This window comes from Cannabis sativa, chromosome 7, assembly GCF_029168945.1.
Source record: "Cannabis sativa cultivar Pink pepper isolate KNU-18-1 chromosome 7, ASM2916894v1, whole genome shotgun sequence".
In the NCBI taxonomy this organism is placed as follows: domain Eukaryota; kingdom Viridiplantae; phylum Streptophyta; class Magnoliopsida; order Rosales; family Cannabaceae; genus Cannabis; species Cannabis sativa.
Genome location: NC_083607.1, coordinates 55,646,233 through 55,665,417, shown reverse-complemented (window position 1 = coordinate 55,665,417; position 19,185 = coordinate 55,646,233). Strand labels below are relative to the sequence as shown.

The window sequence follows — 19,185 nt, the reverse complement described above, 5'->3', positions numbered from 1 at the left end:
AGGGCGAATGTTAATTAAAAAGTCCTTGTCACCTGTCATATGTCTAGAGCAACCACTGTCAAAATACCACATTTGAGATACAGCACTTTTATTAGAAAAACCAGCTAGACAATTTTTCTTAACCCATATTTGTTTCAAACTTTTATGTTTCTTTTGATATTTTTCCAAATTACCAAAATAATTTGTTTTAAACATATTTTTCAACGTGAAACATTTAAGTCTGATGTGTCCTTTATTACCACAGAAATGACAAGTGGGAACAAATCTTTTTACCTCAGATCTTACTCTTTTTGTAAATCTTGGAGATTTTGCTGCAGCAGAAACTGCTTCTGCTACGACAGGTTGTGAAACTCTTGCAGCAGACTTCACATTTGCAGCATCAGGAAGATTCGTCGGAACACTAGATTTTACAAACTTCATGATTCCAGAACTTTCCAAACCATTTGATCCAATGCCTACAAAACCTCTTTGACCTGCATTTTGAGCTTTTTCAAAAATAGTAGATCCAGGATTAAGCATTTGAATATTTTTCTTAAAATTTTCAAGTTCCTTCTTTAGCAGAGTGATTTTTTCATCTTTATCACAAAAATCTGTCTCATATTCTTTTATTTTTAACTCAAACATTTCAATTTGACGAGACAGTTTTTTATTCATTTTAATCAACTCTCTATTTTCACTAGTAACCTGAATCTATTTTTCATCAGAATCAGCAAGAGACTCTTCACAGATCTCAGAATCATCAGAATCTGATTCTTCCTGTTTAGTGGTATTATTCAAACATACCAGTCTAGCTTTCACCTGTGAATCACAGAACATATTAGTCATAACAAAAGTTAGGGCAACATTCTCAGAATTATCTTCATCACTCTCGGTCTCATCATCACTCCAAGTGAGATTGAAACTTTTCTTATTCTTTTTTAAAGTGTTTGCACACTCAGATTGAATATGCCCAAAACCTTCACATTCCCTGTACTGAATTCTCTTTTTGTTAGAAACAGATGGTTTAATAGGAGTATTACCCTTTGAAAATTTAGAGTTATTCTTTTTATTACCCATCTTTTTCATATATTTCTGAATATTCTTTGTTAACAAAGCAATTTCATCATCACATTCACTATCAGAATTTTCATTATCAGCAACTTTTAAAGCGATACTTTTACCTTTATCAGCAATGGATTTGGGTTTGTCCTTTTGTTTAATTTGTTAATTTAATTCAAAAGTACGCACGGAACCCATTAATTCTTCCACCTTCATTGTGCTAAAGTCTTTAGCTTCGTCCATTGCCAAAAGCTTAGTATCGAACCTCTCTGGAAGAACTCTAACAATTTTTCTCACAAGAACAGAATCATCAAGTTTTTCACCAAGAGCAAAATATTCATTAGCAATATCAGATAGTTTTTCGTAGAATTCAGTTAGGGTTTCATTGTCTGACATCCTAAGCTCATCAAATTTAGTTTGAAGCATAATAAATCTATAGCGCTTAACATCAGATGTTCCTTCAAACTAAGTTTGAAGGATCTCCCAAGCTTCCTTGGCAGAAACACAAGATGATGTAAGTTTAATATAACATTCTATTGGAAATTATTTTACCAGGATCTTAGATCTACTCACAAGTATGTTGATTAACACCCTAAATATGAACTTTCTAAAACGATGAAATAAACACATATAAAGTTTAGGAAACCTTACATTGGGTGCAGCGGAATAATATGACTCCTTACGTTCAGATATCTAGCCCTTGATTCCTTTCTGTAGCAGAGCATTATCAATATCTAAACCTAGATCTCTTTCTCTGAATCTTTGATGTTGAAACTCCTTCTTGCTGAAAGTCTTTCTTCACGATCTTCCTCACTATGGTTGAGGTATTACTTGCTGTGTGTGGGCACTACTCATACACTAAGAATTTCGAAATTTAAGAGGAAAGAAAGAGAGAGGGAGTGGTCGGCCAGATAGGGAGAGAGAAGGCTCAGGTTTTCTCTGAATCAGAGTGTAATTTTCCTGAAGTTTTCACTATCTATTTATAGCATTCCACTAGGGTTAGGTTTGAATTATTTGGCATTAAAATAATGAAAATATCAATTTAAATTGCCTACAAAAGTGGTCGGCCATGCATAGTGGATTTGGGCCTCACTTTTTGCAATTTTGCAGTTTTATCTTTTCTGCATCTGATTTTCTCAAAAACGCCAATTTTCTAATTCAACCATTTAAATGTCAATTCTAACTATTTAATAACTATAAATAATTATTAAATAATATTGTCATTTATCATATTTATTAATTGAACCATACAAAGTATCATAATTAACAAATATGCCCCTGAAACTCTTTCTTTACAATTTCGCCCTTACTTAGTGAAAATTTCACAAATAGACATAGTCTAATTTGAGAATTATAATTGATTAATCAAAATCAATTATATGAGTCTTACAAGCAATATTATCTCAACTAGTGCGGGGACCATGGGTCTATATAACCGAGCTTCCAATAAGTAGATCAAGAATTTAGCATTAAAATTCACTAACTTATTAATTCTTCGTTGAATCCACGCATAGAATTTAGAATTTCACTCTCAGTATATAGAATGCTCTATATATTCCACCATACAGACGCATCATTAGTTATCCATTGTTATAATCCTAATGTGATCAATGATCCTCTATATGAATGATCTACACTGTAAAGGAATTAGATTACCGTTACACCCTGTTGTCCTCAAAAGTGAGTGTTTTAATATTTATACTCGCAAGTGCACGAATCGTTTCGGAATATAGTGTTCATGTAAGTGCAAGGTCGAACCCATGGGAGTTGACTAACATCAAAAGAAACTATTTCAAACAAAATAAGAATATTCTAACCTAGCTCCAAATATTTGATGGGATTTTAGTTTTGCAAAATAAAATAAAAGACAAGTAACTAAAATACTTAAGATTAAAGATGAGTGAGTATGAAAATGATTTTCAAATAAGATGTGTAAAATAAGATTATTAAGATATTAGAATCCACAAAATGCAAGTTTAATAATATTTATAAGTATATTGATTCCCAAGTTTTAGATATAGTTGAAATAAATCTCACCATATTTTCTAAAATATATTTTTCATTTAAGTACAAGTTATTTTCAAAAAGGTAGGATTTTTCTTCACTTATAAAATGTATAATTTCTAAGCATTAAATGTGTTACAATTTAATGAAACTACACAAAATCAAAGAAACTATGTTTATGCAAAATATAACACTTATATTCTAAGAATTAGATGTAAACAATTTAATGAAAGACATTTAATCAAAGAGTATTATATTTTTGCATAATGAAGAACTAAGTGGAAATATGCTTTAACAATCAAAAATACATGATATTGAAGATAAAAAAGACATATTTTTTATAGAAAAATCCATGAACTTTATAGCACAAATGGGAAATCAACATACAAACATAAACACTATCTAGTTACATTTTGCTTCATCATCATCTTAATAATCTTGAAAAAAGATTAGAAGCTCATAACTAGATAAAAATTACAAAAGATAAACATACTTGACATGCTCTTCAAAGTGTAAAAATGGTAGAAAGAAAATGGTAAAAATGAAGAGTGTGGAATGGAGAAGTGTTTTGGGTTGAAGAGGTGTTTAGGGGGTGAAGAGATGTGTCCTTGAAGAGGTCTTCCAACACCATATTTATAGGCTAAATTAGAGAATTAAATTAATCAAAATAAAATAAATAAATTGATTAATTTAATTAGTGTTGGGAAGAGAATGGATAAATAGAGTATGTGTAAGAGTATTGGAAAAAAATAAATATTTGTTTGGATAGAAAAATAGTGAAAAGATAGGGTAAAAATAAATTAGGAATGTTTATTTAGGTGAAATAAATTGGGAAGAGTAAATAGAATATTTATGTGAAATATGTGGGAGAAAATGAAATATTTGGTGTTTATGAATGTGATTTTCGGATGAGTAAATGAATTAACACCACTTTTTTTTTCTTCTCAGCAGGCGGACACGTGGCGAGATCTGGTTCGTTGGGCGCTGACGAATGTGGACGGGTGGCAGGCGCTGATTAGTGGGGCGCTGACGAGCTGGACCCCACGCGGCTGGGAGTGAAAGGGGCTTCTGCTGCGCCCACTTGCTGCTGTCTGGGGTGTGCTACACGCACGCTTCTGGACCTTCGGATCATGACGTGGACGGCTGCGATGGGAAGCTGACTTTGACCGCAAGTGGGCCTTGCATAAGGCCGATGAGATTTCTTTTTTTAAAAATTGTACTTTTAGCTCCATTTCTTCAATATTTCTTCAATTTAATCCCAATCTTTTTCTTCTAAACACACCTAAAAATACATAAAATTAATTAAAAACTAAAATAAAATTAAAAATAAATACCACATAACATATTATAATAAAATAATTATAAAAGCACACAAAAACATATAAAATTACAATAAAGCTAATAAATTCAAAAATAATTAAAAACTTACTAAATTAATTAAAAACTTAAGAACTAAACCAATTTTTAGTAAAAAAATGTGAAAAATAACTCTAATTTCTAGAGTTATCAACACCCTACAATGTATTTTATCCTTAAAACACTTGACCCCGTATAAATGATATTTCAGCTTATGTGAAATGAGTACTCCACCATTTATGTTTGTTTGGTAAAGCTCGAAGGAGATCATCCTTTGCTTTCTATTCGCCAGATAGAAGCTATAGATTCCATGTTTATGCTAGCGCTCCCACTCAATTGCACTACCGTGTTCCCAAAATGTACGTATCACCCTGACCTAAAAGTAGGCTTAACTAACAAATCAAAGAACACGAATAGCCTTTCAAGATTGAGGCTAATCATAACAGGATTAAGAACATTTGATCTAGGATCAACTAGGCAATATTGACTTGAATAGATATTACGGTAAGTTTAATAAATCTAAGTCAAAGTTCAATATCGGTCCCTTCCGATGCATACTCCATGCATCCAACCTGAGCTTTACTTTAACCAATGCTCTGGAAAGAACATAACACTTCTCCAAATGCAAGTAAACTCTGTTGTAGATTATCATATCAGTAAAACCCTATGTCTGATAAATCTAGGAAACTTTATTCACATAGTCATGTTTACTTTCCAATGTGTTGACGGCACAATAAACAGGATAAAGTATGTGAAAAGGGTTTCAGATGAATTATACATTATGTACATATAATCATGAAATAAATCATGTGAACCATGCAACATTAAATGTTATTTCTGATCTATATTAATAAGTAAATCTGATTATATTGAAATGAGTTTTATTTAGGGCATAAAACCCAACACATTCACCTACACCATTAAATATAGCATGCAACGCTTTGCTATTGTAGGCAGAAAGTTTATCATTCTCAATAGACCATTCCAGTTCAGATTTTATTGTAGAATTACCTGAGGAATGTGTCTCAACTGGAGGAGACCAACCTGATAGAACCATCCTCCAAGCTTTCTCATCTTGAGATTTGATGAAAGCCCTCATTCTAACTTTCCAATAAGGATAATTAGAATCATTAAGCAAAGGTGGTCAAGAAATCGAACTTCCTTCTACAAAAAAATGACATTTTACACAAAACCGTTAAAGGACCACACTAAGAGTTTAGTGTCCCGCTCTGATACCAATTGAAAAACCGAGTTTTTGCAAATGTCAATAATATATATGAAAATACAAAATTGTATACGCCTGCAGAAGCAGGATGTAATTCTGTTACTGTAGAAACCAGTTTTGCAGCAACAAAACAAAACAGACAGAATATAAAAATAATTGCAGAAATTTAAATAACTTGACACAAGAGATTTGTACGTGGTATCAGTGTTCTCCCGAACACTCCTAGTCCACGGGGCCACGCCCAGAGAATGAAATTAATTAATAAAGTATCAAAATTACAAAGGCAATTGACTTAAACAAGTTTAGACTCCCTCTAAATTATTGTTGCAATCCTTTGTAATCCACTTTATGAATCTGACTTCTGAAACACCTTCAATCCCGAACTCCCTTCGTCTTTGAAGTGTGAGTGCTTACTTCCTCCCGAAGTAAGGCTTCAACAAGTCTTCTCCTGAAGACTAAAGTGCTTACTTCCTCCTAAAGTAAGGCTTTATCAAGTCTTCTCCGAAAGACCACTCTCTTGTTCAGTGAAGTCGTTCTTAACAAACTCTAAGATAGAGTAAGAACAGATATATAGAATACTAGAACCTAGATGAACAACTAAGCTCTCACATAACAAAGAAACTCTCTTCTCTCAAATAAGATAAGTGCAAAAAATGAATGATGGAAGAGCTTATTCGAATGGCTGGTCTCTAGGCTCTATTTATAGAACATAGAAACCCTAGAGACAGCTACAAGATCGAATCTACAGCTGTACAAAACTTTTCTAAGAAAAACACGATCTACAGCATCAGATTCGGATGCTGACGTAACAGATCAGACCAGAAACAGGAAACTTCCTATAATCGGGTCCGATCCTCAATTAAGACTGGATTCCTACAATAAACAGATTAGATATTCTGATTGTATTAAGATACAATCGAAATTAATGAGGATAAAATATTTAATCAAGGTTTTCTTTATAGACCAACTTTCCATAAGAGAAAAGATTCTCTTACAAGAAATTTCTAAACAAAGGAAAGTTCAGCATTAAAAGCATCTTTCCTAACCAAGAAAAGAGCAACTAAATTCGAATATACAAGGTAAGAATTCGGTAAAAATGCAAATCAATCTTACCATTAAATAAAAAATATTTTGTCAACTAATTTGCCATAGGACTTTACACTAACATAATATGAATTTAAGAAGTTGTACTACTAAAATTTTAAAATTAGGGATTAGTTATAATAAACTAGACACTTATAGGAATTATGTCACAAATTACTCTTAAAATTATAAGTGGGTATCACGTGTGTGTTGTTCCAACTAGGTTTTATGATGTTACGATTTGTTTTCCTATAATGAAATTCTATTTCTATCAAAAGAAGAAAAAAAAAAGTTCGATATACCAGCTGATTAGGGCCTCCTATATATTATGTTGCTTCTGTTGAATCCTTAAAATATTTGTCTTGTCTTACTAACTCAATCCAACTTTGAACATCATCTAAATTTTTTCCATTAGGACCATTATTACATCAATTTCTTGCTTTATCTTTTTTTTTTTTTTTCCAGTGGAAGGCCAGAGAAAGACTTATTGAGGGTTTAAGGCTTCGAATATATTGACTCATTCAGGAAAACAATATGTTGTTAATGGCAATAAGAATCATTTAATGACAAACGACATGTCGTAAGTTTGTGTTTTCAGGTAACACGATAAGTATCTACCCTCTTCATTGATTTTTTTTTTTAATTAGCTTGCATAATTCATCATTTTCCTATAGTTAAAAATCAGTCAATAGTTAGTGATAAACCAATATGAATTATAATATTCTTTAATTAGTATTATGTTATTGTTAGATTAGTTATACTATATTTTAGACCTTTTACTCACATTTGGACACCTGTCTACTTTTAAGACTATATATATGAGACATTCTTTAGTTTTCTCATTATATACCTTATGTGAATAATATTTTATTTTTGTGAATTATTCTTATTTTACAATAATAGAAAGATAAAAGAAAGATTAATTCTTAAGAAGTAGATCTAAAGAGGGTCATCCTTGAAAAATAATTTAGCCTTGTTGAGAGACCAGTTGGAGTCTTTACAAATTATAAATCATTAGAATTGTTTGAAAGTAGCTTAGAGGTCCACTCTTGAAGTCCATTGTTCACTTTGTTAATAACAACAGCTTTTTAAGAGAATAGAGTCAATTAATGAGTCAAAACTCAAAAACTTAAAACCTTATCCTTTATTTTTCACTATATTTAAGGCACCCTAATGAAAACTTCAAACAGAGTACTATCACTCAGATGCCATGATAATTTACACTGCTATGATCTTCTAAGCAATAAAATAAAAATCCTGATAATTATATTAATCAAGCAGTGCTTTTTTAATTTATCTGTATTTAATTTAATAATAAATTTTATTAAGTTTTTTTGGTTGGACTGTGAAAAAGCTATAAAACAAATAAGAGTGTGGCATGAAAAGGATCTAACAGCACGCGTGTTCTGAAAAATACCCACCTGGGAAAAGTTCATTTGTCTTTAACCTTTCTACACCTTATTCACATACTATATAATGATATATATATATATAATGTATTTAAATTTGGCATGCATGAGAAAAAGAAAACCATATATACATGTTTCTATTAATTTACTATAAAAAACGTGGGCTTCCTTGCATGCCTAGCTATAAAATAATAATAATAAATAAGGGCAAAATTATTATTAGCAATATATATTATTTCTTGTTATACACATCAAATGAATATATCTATAAATTTAGAATAATTTAAGGTACACAAATTAACATTAGTCGTTAATCATTATAACAAATGGTTAACTATTATATCTCTTTCTATTATTAGTATTATTATTAACTATATTTTTCCTGATCAACTCTCATCACAATACTAGAAATATATACCTCAAAAGGGTAATTATTCAAATATATACTAGTCTCTTTTCTTCATCGTACATTCCATTTGTGATTGGAAGAAAAGAAAAGAAAATGGATAATAGGTGGGGGAAATTTGGAGAGAGAGAGAAAAGAAAAAATCAGATTTATAATTTGAGCACGAGGCTCGAAATATAACGCACTAAGCTTTGATGAACTCTTCCTCGAATTTCAAACGAAGAAAATATATGAAAAGACTAAATTACCCTCGTGTACAAACCATAATAATGATGAGTGATGACCATCTAAAATTCCCTATGCAAATAGTCATGTATGGTATGACATATATGTATGAGGCATACGTTAAAATGGAAATACATGGGTATGTATGTATGTATGTATGAGTATATACGTATTTAAGTACGTATGTACTATGTAGGTGGGTCCCACAAGGGAACAGCATTTTATTTTGGTCAGCTGCTTTACCAAGGATAAGGGAGCAGAGACGTGGTCTGAGATTGGTCAGAAAGTGCTGGCTCTTTTTGGAAAATAACATTTTTTTAATTATTATTATCATTATTTACAAAAAAAAAAATAATTAATTATTTAATTAAAAAATTTGTACTTTTAAAGAAATATTAAAAAATAACAATGGTGTTTAGTAATTTTTTGAAGGTGTTTTATCCAGTTATAATGAATTTTTTATGTAATATTATTAATTAATCCTAAAATATTATTTTTAGGTGGTGCTAATTAGTAATGTGCCTTATAAAAATACTCTAAGTAATTTATAAAAAAAGAGAAATTTTTTTTAAAAAAATTACGTTTTATTTATAATTTTACATTTTAAAATTTTTAATAATAAAATATTTTTATAAAATTTTAAAATTATAAAAATATATTTTGTTTATTAAAAGATAAAAAAATAAATAAAAATAACACGTAATTAACTCACAATAATTATAAATTAATTATAAAAGAAGAAAAAGAATATCATAAAATTATTAAAAGAATAATTTATTATTTAAAGTTATTTTTGTGTAAATAAAAAAATTAAAAGAAAAAAAAAATTATATTGATGTATTTTATAAAAAAAAATTAAAAATAAATAATAAAAAATGATGTGTAAGTGGGTCCCTAACACACTATTATAGACCCGTATATACCTATTATCACCTATGATGTATTTCTTTTTAAATAGGTGTTTTTTCTTTTGCTGACATAATAAATGAGGCTTTTAATATTTTATTGCTTTAAATGGAAATTAATTTGATTTGGTCACTCCGAAAGTTGAAGATTTTCTTATCAAAATTCATAAAGTAGAAAAGATTTTTTTTTTTTTTTTTTTTTTGAAAAACAAAGGAGAAGGATGAGGAGAGAATGTGGATATCATGTGATCAATTTAGTTATGAGGTATTTCTATATTTCTTTTTTTATTTAATTTTAAGGCTTGAAAAGACATTGATGGACATGAGATAGGGAGAGAAAATAAATGGTTCGAAATTCGAATCCAATTATAAGGGACAAAAAAAAGTAATGTGTTAGGAAAATGAGTGGCTGGTTGGAAAAAATAAAATAAAATCAATAATAGAAATAAAAAGTATTTATTGATACACACAAAATGTAGTAGATCACAGTGTAGCAGGTAAGATTTTTAGGAGAATTGATAAAGCAAAAATAAATAAGAGAAAAATAAATGTGTTTTTTTTTTTTAGAAAGGGAAAATAAATGTGTTTTACTAGTTATGAAATGTTTTTTACAGTTGCATACATTTATTGAATTTAGCTCGTAAAGTCCATTTATGAGTTATGTAAGTCTTTCAGAATAATTACCCTCAAGTAAAATGATGATAATAATAATAATATTAGACAATATAATAAAGATGCATAACATTACATATGTGAAATAAAACGAATTGTAATACTAATTGTTTTGGAATTTTTTTTTTTTTAACATAATCGTAGATATATATTAAAAGAAACTAGACCTCATGGTCGTTACACAATAAGTTTTCCGGTACAGAGTTGATCGGTATCGATCCATACACTTGGTGGGTGAAAGCCCACTTAGCAACATTGTGAGTTACAGTTCCTACTAACATTCGAAAAATAACAACAAGAGAAATAATGAGAAGACTTAGTACAAAAGGAGACGTAGTTCTCTAGGGCCCAATGGGACGCCTTCCCATTGAGAGCGTTGATTACTAGTCTCGAGTCACTCTCCACAATCACATACTTATACTTTAGATCCAAAGCAACAGACACCGCCAAGCAACAGGCCGTCGCTTCTCCACAAAGAGCCTTCGTGAAATCCAACCGGGATGTGTGAATAGAAATCACCCTCCCCAGGTGATTCCTAACCACAACAGCAGTGCACATACTCTCCAAGCCCACGCGAACATCACAATTCAATTTTATCCAATCCAGAGGTGGAGGCATCCAGCAATCCTTCACAGGCAACGAAGGACTAGGCAAGAGAGAAGTATGTGACTCTGCAAAAGAAGAACAAATTTAGTCAATACATTTTACAATATCAGGAGAACTATTATTATGTACCGCCTCATTACGCATTCTCCATATATTGTCAACAACAAAAGAAGCATAAAGAAAGACATCTTCAACCCGGATGCCCCTCCTATTAAGGCTCCAAATGAACTTCACCCAATCCCAAACTCGGATACCAGTATCACTCACAAGAAAGATTCCCCACGGTGACGAACGCCACAAGTGCATCGCCACATCACAGGTAAGAAACAGATGTTCCATAGTTTCCTCACCCAAACCACAAAACGGATAGCTAATGTCCTCAATCTGAATTCTTCTTTTAATCACTGCACGAACGGGGAGAGCTTGAGAGAGGATGCACCACCAAAGAACCTTATGACGCTCCATAATGTTGTTATTCCAAAGTTTATTCCAAAGAGCTGGGGTGACATTACATTGGGGAGCTCTCTCCAAAGCCTGAGCCAGATATGTCGACTTACAAGAGAAACGCCCATTACTCTCCAACGTCCATATCCAACTGTTTTTTCCAATTCCCGAGGGGGTACCATCTTTCAGAATAGCTAAAACCGTCTCATGATCAAAGAGATTTTTTAGCTTAGGAATATCCCACCCACCCCAAGGAGATAAGAGATCAGCCACACAGTTATTATCCGTACCTATACTTCCATTCGGTTTCGGAATGAAACCTTTCAAGTGAGGGATCCAGGGGTCCCTCCAAATGCTAGTGTCTCTTCCATCAGCCACCCTCTTACAAGCCCCTTTTCGGAGGATTGCACTGGCTTTAACGACATTCTTCCAAAACCAAGAATCAGAATCTTTATAATTGCAGTAAGAAAATCCTTTCCCCTTAGGTATTTAGCCTCCAGGACCTTACAACATAACGACTGACTCCCGGTTATTAAATTCTAACCCCACTTAGCCAAAAAGGCAAGGTTCATTTCCTTTGTTTTCCGAAAGCCCAGTCCTCCCAGAGATTTAGGGAGGCAAAGTTTATCCCAGGCTCTGAGATAAAGACCATGGTTCCCGTTCTCAAAGCCCCACCAGAAGTCGCGGATCATACCATCAATCCTATTCACAAGGCGGTTAGAAAATTTGGTAGTCTGCATAGCATAGATGGGCAAAGATAGCCCTACAGACTTAATAAGGGTAGCCCTGCCTGCTTTTGACAAAGTTTTAGCCTTCCACCCCTGAAGTTTAGACATAAGATTTTCAAGAATGAAATTAAAGTCAACATCTTTTTGTCTAGATCTGAAGAGAGGCAACCCCAAGTACTTAATAACCCCCTCAGGAGTATCTATACCCAAAGCTTCTTTAATTCCTCTTCTCATACCAGGAGAGGTATTTTTGCTAAAGAATATTGACGTTTTAAGTTTATTAACCTTCTGCCCAGACCACGAACAGAACTTCTCAAGACAATTCCAAAACGATTTAGCTTCATTTATGTTAGCCCGTCCAACCAATATGAGGTCATCAGCAAAGAAAATATGGGTGAGCACCAGGCCCCCCCTACTTAGCTTTATCCCTTTAATAAATCCCTTCCCAAGCTCTTCTTCCAAAAGCCTAGATAACACTTCCGCTGCGCAAATGAAAAGGTAGGGGGATAACGGGTCACCCTGGCGGAGACCACAAGAAGGCATGATCTTGCCAACCGGACCACCATTAAGACAAATGTTGAGAGAGGCGGTGGAAATGCACTGAGAGACCCAACTACAAAACTTTTGAGGGAAGCCAAAACAACCAAGAACATGATCTATAAAACTCCAACTCAACCTATCATAAGCTTTAACTAGATCTATCTTGATCGCGAAGAAACCCTCTTTTCCTTTCTTCCTATTGAAGGAGTGGATAATCTCTTGGACCAAAACATTATTATCCTGAATATTCCGACCAGAGACAAACTCCGCTTGAGTAGGGCAGATAAGAGACGGGAGGATAGGCTTAATTCTATTGGCAATGATTTTATAAATGACCTTATACATTACATTGCAAAGAGAGATTGGCCTAAACTGATTCGGTCTCTTCGAGTTTTTCACTTTTGGAATTAGCACTACATTTGTTGAATTCACCCCTTATGCATTTTTCCTTTGACAAAGAAATCATCCACACGTCACAGAAATCGTCTCTAACTGACTCCCAGTAATGTTTGAAAAATAAAACTAACATTCCATCCAGCCCAGGGGCTTTATGATTACTCATGGTAAACAGAGTACTTCTTATTTCTTCACGAGAAGGACACTCAACAACCTCTACTTGGTTCTCAAGAGAAATCCTTTCCCTAAATAAATGGCCAAACTGCCGATAAGAATTAGTTCCAGAGAAGATACCTTTAAAAAAATCTAAGAATTCCTGACCAATCAAATCCCGCTCACTAATCCAGACATTATGTTTATTCAAAATGCACTCAATGGCATTTCTCCTCCCTCTAATAGCAGCAGAGAGAAAGAAGAACTTGGAGCATTTATTACCATCCTTAAGCCACGCAATTCTCGCCCTTTGTTTCTAGTAAATTGCTTTCCTGGTTCTAGCTTCATTCAGGCTTTTTCAATTGTTTTGGAAAATTTCACTATATTTATGCATATCTTACGGAAAAAATAAAAAATTAGGCCAAAGTTTATACTTATAGGAGAATAAGTATACATTTTGTGGAGTACCCAAAATATCCCTCCATATACTACTCCCCCCCTCCCCACATATTTCTTTCTTTTTCTCTCTTCACTCTCTTCTCTCTTACCTTATATTCTCTCATTCTCCCTAACTAATTCACACTAAAATTTTACATTTAGTATACATTTCACCTCTCCAAGCTACTACAAGTAAGAAAAATTAGTGTGAGAAGCTTTTTTTAGGCACTGAACCAATTTTGAGAACAATTAATGGGTAAGTAATATTTTTTGTTTATTTTGTTGTTGGTTCTTATATTTAGTTGGTGGGGGTATCAACTCAAGTTTCACAAGAATAGACAAAAGTTTCTTTAAATATAAGTATTTTTCACGTACTCCATTAGTATGATGTCTTTTGAGAAGGTGTCTAAAAACAAAATCGTGAGGGCTTAGGCCTAAAGCGGACAATATCATACTAATATTGGAATTAAGTTGAGGTGGCGGCCCAACAATGTGGAAGAATGGGGCCCAATAAGTGGTTCCAGAGCTAATGGTTCAGGACTGTTGGGATAGTGGGGGGATGCATTTGCGATGTATGGGAGAATCTCTCAATGTGATGACCTTGCGATTGAAGATGTGTATGGTGTCATATTGAAATTCTACTTGATATTGAGGTAGTCAGATGGCGTGCGGTATAAGACGGAGATCGATATTTGGACCCGTGTCAAAAGTCTTCCTGACAAAGGTGATGGTCACACGACGAGTTACGTTGGTGATAACGGCAACATAAGGTAGTTTTGCTGGAGGGGAGGCCACGAGTATGTGGTTTTTTTTGTTGGGGTATCAACCCAAGTCCTACTACATCAGAAGAATAGACAAGATTTTCCTTGAATATAAGTATTCCACCTACTCCATTAGTATGAGGCATTTTGGGAAGGTGCCAAAAAATAAAACTCTAGGGCTTAGACCCAACTATCATACTTATGTTCGAGTCAAATTATTAAATTTATTTGTTTGGTATTTTTTGGTCTAGGTATTGACTTTTCTAGCTACCATTCTTTCTTTTTTGGTTATATTAGGATGGGCACAAGGAATCTTAGTTATTTAAGCAAAAGCTGTAGCTCTAGATTGGTTGCTGGAATTGGTCTTCTTGTCAATTCTTTTGAGTCTAATTGTTTAGCTTTGATCTCAATCTTTTTTAAGAGATTTTCTTCATGTAATGATTTAGATTCTCTTTTAGATATTTTTTTAATTCATTGTCTAATTTTCTTAAGGCGTCTCTTATTCATGCAAATCATTCAGCTTATATGGCTAAGCATGAATTAGATGGGCATGCATTTAGGGTGGATGATGAGCTAGTTTGGATGGATGTTTTTTCACCTCTTCTTTTTATGATCAACGCTGATTCTTTCCAATGAAAATTGTTCATTGTTCAAAAAAAAAAAATATGAGATGAAAATTGAATCATTTTGGAACAATTTATAGAGGTTGAGGACAATATCCATACTCTTTGGTGATGCTCTTCAATAATTGAAACTTTGAAATGAAGGGGCTTGTGGAAAAAAATTAAAAGTTATAATCTCATTGTCTCAATGACTCTCTTCTCTTGCCTTTCTTGATCATACGTTACATTATCTTTATGTGGTAGATTTTGTGCTCTTTACTTCTTGAAATATTTGGAATGAGAGAAACAAATGGAATCATGGAAAAATTGTTCCTAGTGTTGAGATGCTGGTGGAGTGGAGTGCTAAGTTAATTCTAAGGATCTCCAAGTTGATAAGTAGGCTAAACAACAACCTGTTCACTCTCCCAGATGGTGTCCTTCTATGGAAAATTGTCTCAAGGTGAATGTTGATGCTGAAACTAGTAAGGAGGATGTAGGAAATTTAGCTCTGATACATAAGAATTAACCTCTATAATTCTAATTTCAAGATCACACTTAAACAAATAAATGTTAAATTAAAACAAACAAATTAAAAACAAAAAAACCAGGACACATTAAACTAGAAAAATAACACAGATGAATCTAGATAGCTTTCAGACACAACAACACACAAGATTTATATTGGTTCCGATCCTAAGTTCAATGTGAACTTGGTCATACTTCAATTTAAAAGCATTGTCACCAATCTTTATTGATAATGAGAATTAGTGATATCAATCTCAGGAACTATAAGGAAATAATCACAGTAGGTCATCCCTGGTGTAATCTTTCAACACTCATTAACTCACTAACCCGAGCCAACATAATCGACAATGTTGCTCAATACAATTTCCCAATCCCAGCTCTCTCTCTCAGATATCTCTCTCAATTTCTCACTCTAACTTCTCTCTCTACTGTTTTGTGTCTCTCTTGTTATTCCTCTTCCTATTCTCTTTCTATTCCCCTTCTTTCTATTTTCTAGTGAAATGAAATGAGTAGTCCTCTTTATATAGGCCAAACCAAAGGACCCAATATGCAAGTTGTCATTTTTGACAGTTAAGTTAGTTAAAGACTAACTAACTAACCGAATGTAAGTTGTATTGGAAATTATTTTACCAAGATCTTAGATCTACTCACAAGTATGTTGATTAACACCCTAAATATAAACTTTCTAAAACGATGAAATAAACACATATAAAGTTTAGTAAACCTTACATTGGGTGCAGCAGAATAATATGACTCCTTCCGTTCAGATATCTAGCCCTTGATTCCTTTCTGTAGCAGAGCCTTATCAATATCTGAACCTAGATCTCTTTCTCTGATTCTTTAGTGCTGAAACTCCTTCTTGCTGAAAGTCTTTCTTCACGATCTTCCTCACTATGATTGAGGTATCACTTGCTATGTGTGGGCACTACTCTAACACTAAGAATTTCGAAATCTTTAGGAAGAAGAGAGAGAGGGAGTGGTCGGCCAAAGATAGGGAGAGAAAGAGGCTCAGTTTTTCTGAATGAAAAAGTAGAAAATTTTAAGTGTGTTGAAATTTAAGTGTAAATTTCCTGAAGCCTTCACTATCTATTTATAGCATTCCACTAGGGTTAGGTTTGAATTATTTGGCATTAAAATAATGAAAATATCAGAGGAAAAACCCTAAAAAAGTGGTCGGCCATGCAATGTGGATTTGGGCCTCACTTTTTGCAATTTTGCAGTTTTATCTTTTCTGCATCTGATTTTCTCAAAAGTGCCAATTTTCTAACTCAACCATTTAAATGCCAATTCTAACTATTTAATAACTATAAATAATATTGTCATTTATCATATTTATTAATTGAACCATACAAAATATCATAATTAACAAATATGCCCCTATAAACTCTTTCTTTACAATTTCGCCCTTACTTAGTGAAAAAATTCACAAATAGACATAGTCTAACTTGAGAATTATAATTGATTAATCAAAATCAATTATATAAGTCTTACAAGCAATATTATCTCAACTAGTGCGGGGACCATGGGTGTATATAACCGAGCTTCCAAGAAGTACATCAAGAATTTATTACTAAAATTCACTAACTTATTAATTCTTCGTTGAATCCACGCATAGAACTTAGAATTGCACTCTCAGTATATAGAATGCTCTATATGTTCCACCATATAGACACATCATTAGTTATCCATTGTTATAATCCTAATTTGATCAATGATCCTCTATATGAATGATCTAAACTGTAAAGGGATTAGATTACCGTTACACCCTACAATGTATTTAATCCTTAAAACACTTAACCTCGTATAAATGATATTTCAGCTTATGTGAAATGAGATCTTCACCATTTATTTTCGTTTTGTCAAGCTCGAAGGAGATCATCCTTTACTTACTATTCGCTAGATAGATGCTATAGATTCCATGTTTATGTTAGCGCTCCCACTCAATTGCACTACCGTGTTCCCAAAATGTACGTATCACCCTGACCCAAAAGTAGGCTTAACTAATAAATCAAAGAACACGAATAGCCTCTTGAGATTGAGCCTAATCATAACAGGATTAAGATCATTTGATCTAGGATCAACTAGTCGATATTGACTTGAATAGATATTACAGTAAGTTTAATAAATCTAAGTCAAAGTTCAATATCGGTCCCTTCCGATGCATACTCCATGCATCCAACCTGAGCTTTACTTTAACCAATGATCTGGAAAGAACATAGCATTTCTCCAAATGCAAGTAAACTCTTGTTGTAGATTATCATATCAGTAAAACCCTGTGTCTGATAAATCTAGGAAACTTTATTCACATAGTCATGTTTACTTTCCAATGTGTTGACAACATAATAAACAGGATCAAGTATGTGAAAAGGGTTTAGACGAATTCATACATTATGTACATATAATCATGAAATAAATCATGTGAACCATACAACATTAAATGTTATTTCTGATCTATATTAATAAGTAAATCTGATTATATTGAAATGAGTTTTATTTAGGGCATAAAACCCAACAAGTTGGGGGTTTAAAGAATAATACCATAGAAGATAATTTGTTTAGCACACGAGTGCTAATTAGAAACAATCTTGGTCATGTTCTATGGGCAAAAACTGATTTCTTTCATATGCCTCATTCTCCTTTTGTTGCTGAATTGAATTCAATCAAAGTTGGTTTACGGCTTGCGGTAGAGAAGGATGTAAGCAACGTGTATGTAGCTTCAAATTATCTCAATCCTATCCACCTTATTAAGACATCTAATCTAGAAAGGGTTGTAGTAATTTTGATGGACTTTTATGTCATATTTCAGATCTTTGCTTTAAGTGATCATGTTAAAAGATCATTTTAGTATATTTTTTATTTGTTCTGGCTTCCAAAAAAACTTATTAGTTCATTTTATTTTATAATCATGTATATTATAGTTTTTTAGAACTAATTGAATACTTTACAGTTTGAAAAATAAGATTTAAATATTTTGTTGCACGTTTGATTTTTTTTTTATACACGTGGCAAGCAACGATTTGAACTTTTAATTTTTTTTTTTCAAAAATTCAACTATAAAAGTGTGTATGGAAGCAACTAAGGAATTAATTATAGTATTCACGAGAGTAGTAACTACACTATATTTTAAAATAAATATATAGTGTGTTTGGATGTAAGGTACTAATTACATATGAATTCATATTGCTTCATTTGGCAAAACATATATTATTGTTATGTAATTAACATTTGAAATGTAAAGTTGTTAGTAATTACACAGTGTAATTACATCCAATTTTCATGGAGAGCCATGAGAATTGATGAATGTAATTAAGACCCCTATATTATCTCAAGCTACATGGTTATCGTATAATTATATAGTCAGACAAACACGCTAAATTTAATAATTATCCATGTTTACCGAAATTTTCAAAAATCGATTTATAATATATAAAAGCTAAAGAAATTAATCAAATATAAAGAAAATAACAACAAGGATTTGTACGTGGTTTGAGCGTTAATGAGTCTTAGTCCATGAGTTAATATTATTACTTTAAAGCTAGAAAAGCATTACGGTTTATAAGAATGTCTAAACTCAAAACTTTGCTTGAGCGGTTGAGGAATAAGTTTCTAACTCCTTTGCATGAAGGGTTTTTCTTATATTTATATGGCCCGTTTGGCACGCATGACTGG

General features: G+C 32.6%; 1 protein-coding gene across 1 annotated transcript; it reads right to left on the bottom strand.

Annotated features, from left to right (window-relative positions):
- Window positions 1–690: 690 nt before the first annotated feature.
- LOC133039757 (uncharacterized) lies at window positions 691–13,538 on the bottom strand. The gene is made up of 7 exons (XM_061118702.1): window positions 13,473–13,538; window positions 13,169–13,299; window positions 11,918–12,951; window positions 11,070–11,822; window positions 10,745–10,994; window positions 1,249–1,318; window positions 691–798 (listed from the first exon to the last, which is right to left on the bottom strand). The coding sequence occupies exons 1-7, from the start codon at window positions 13,536–13,538 to the stop codon at window positions 691–693; spliced, it is 2,412 nt and encodes an 803-aa protein (XP_060974685.1).
- Window positions 13,539–19,185: the final 5,647 nt, after the last annotated feature.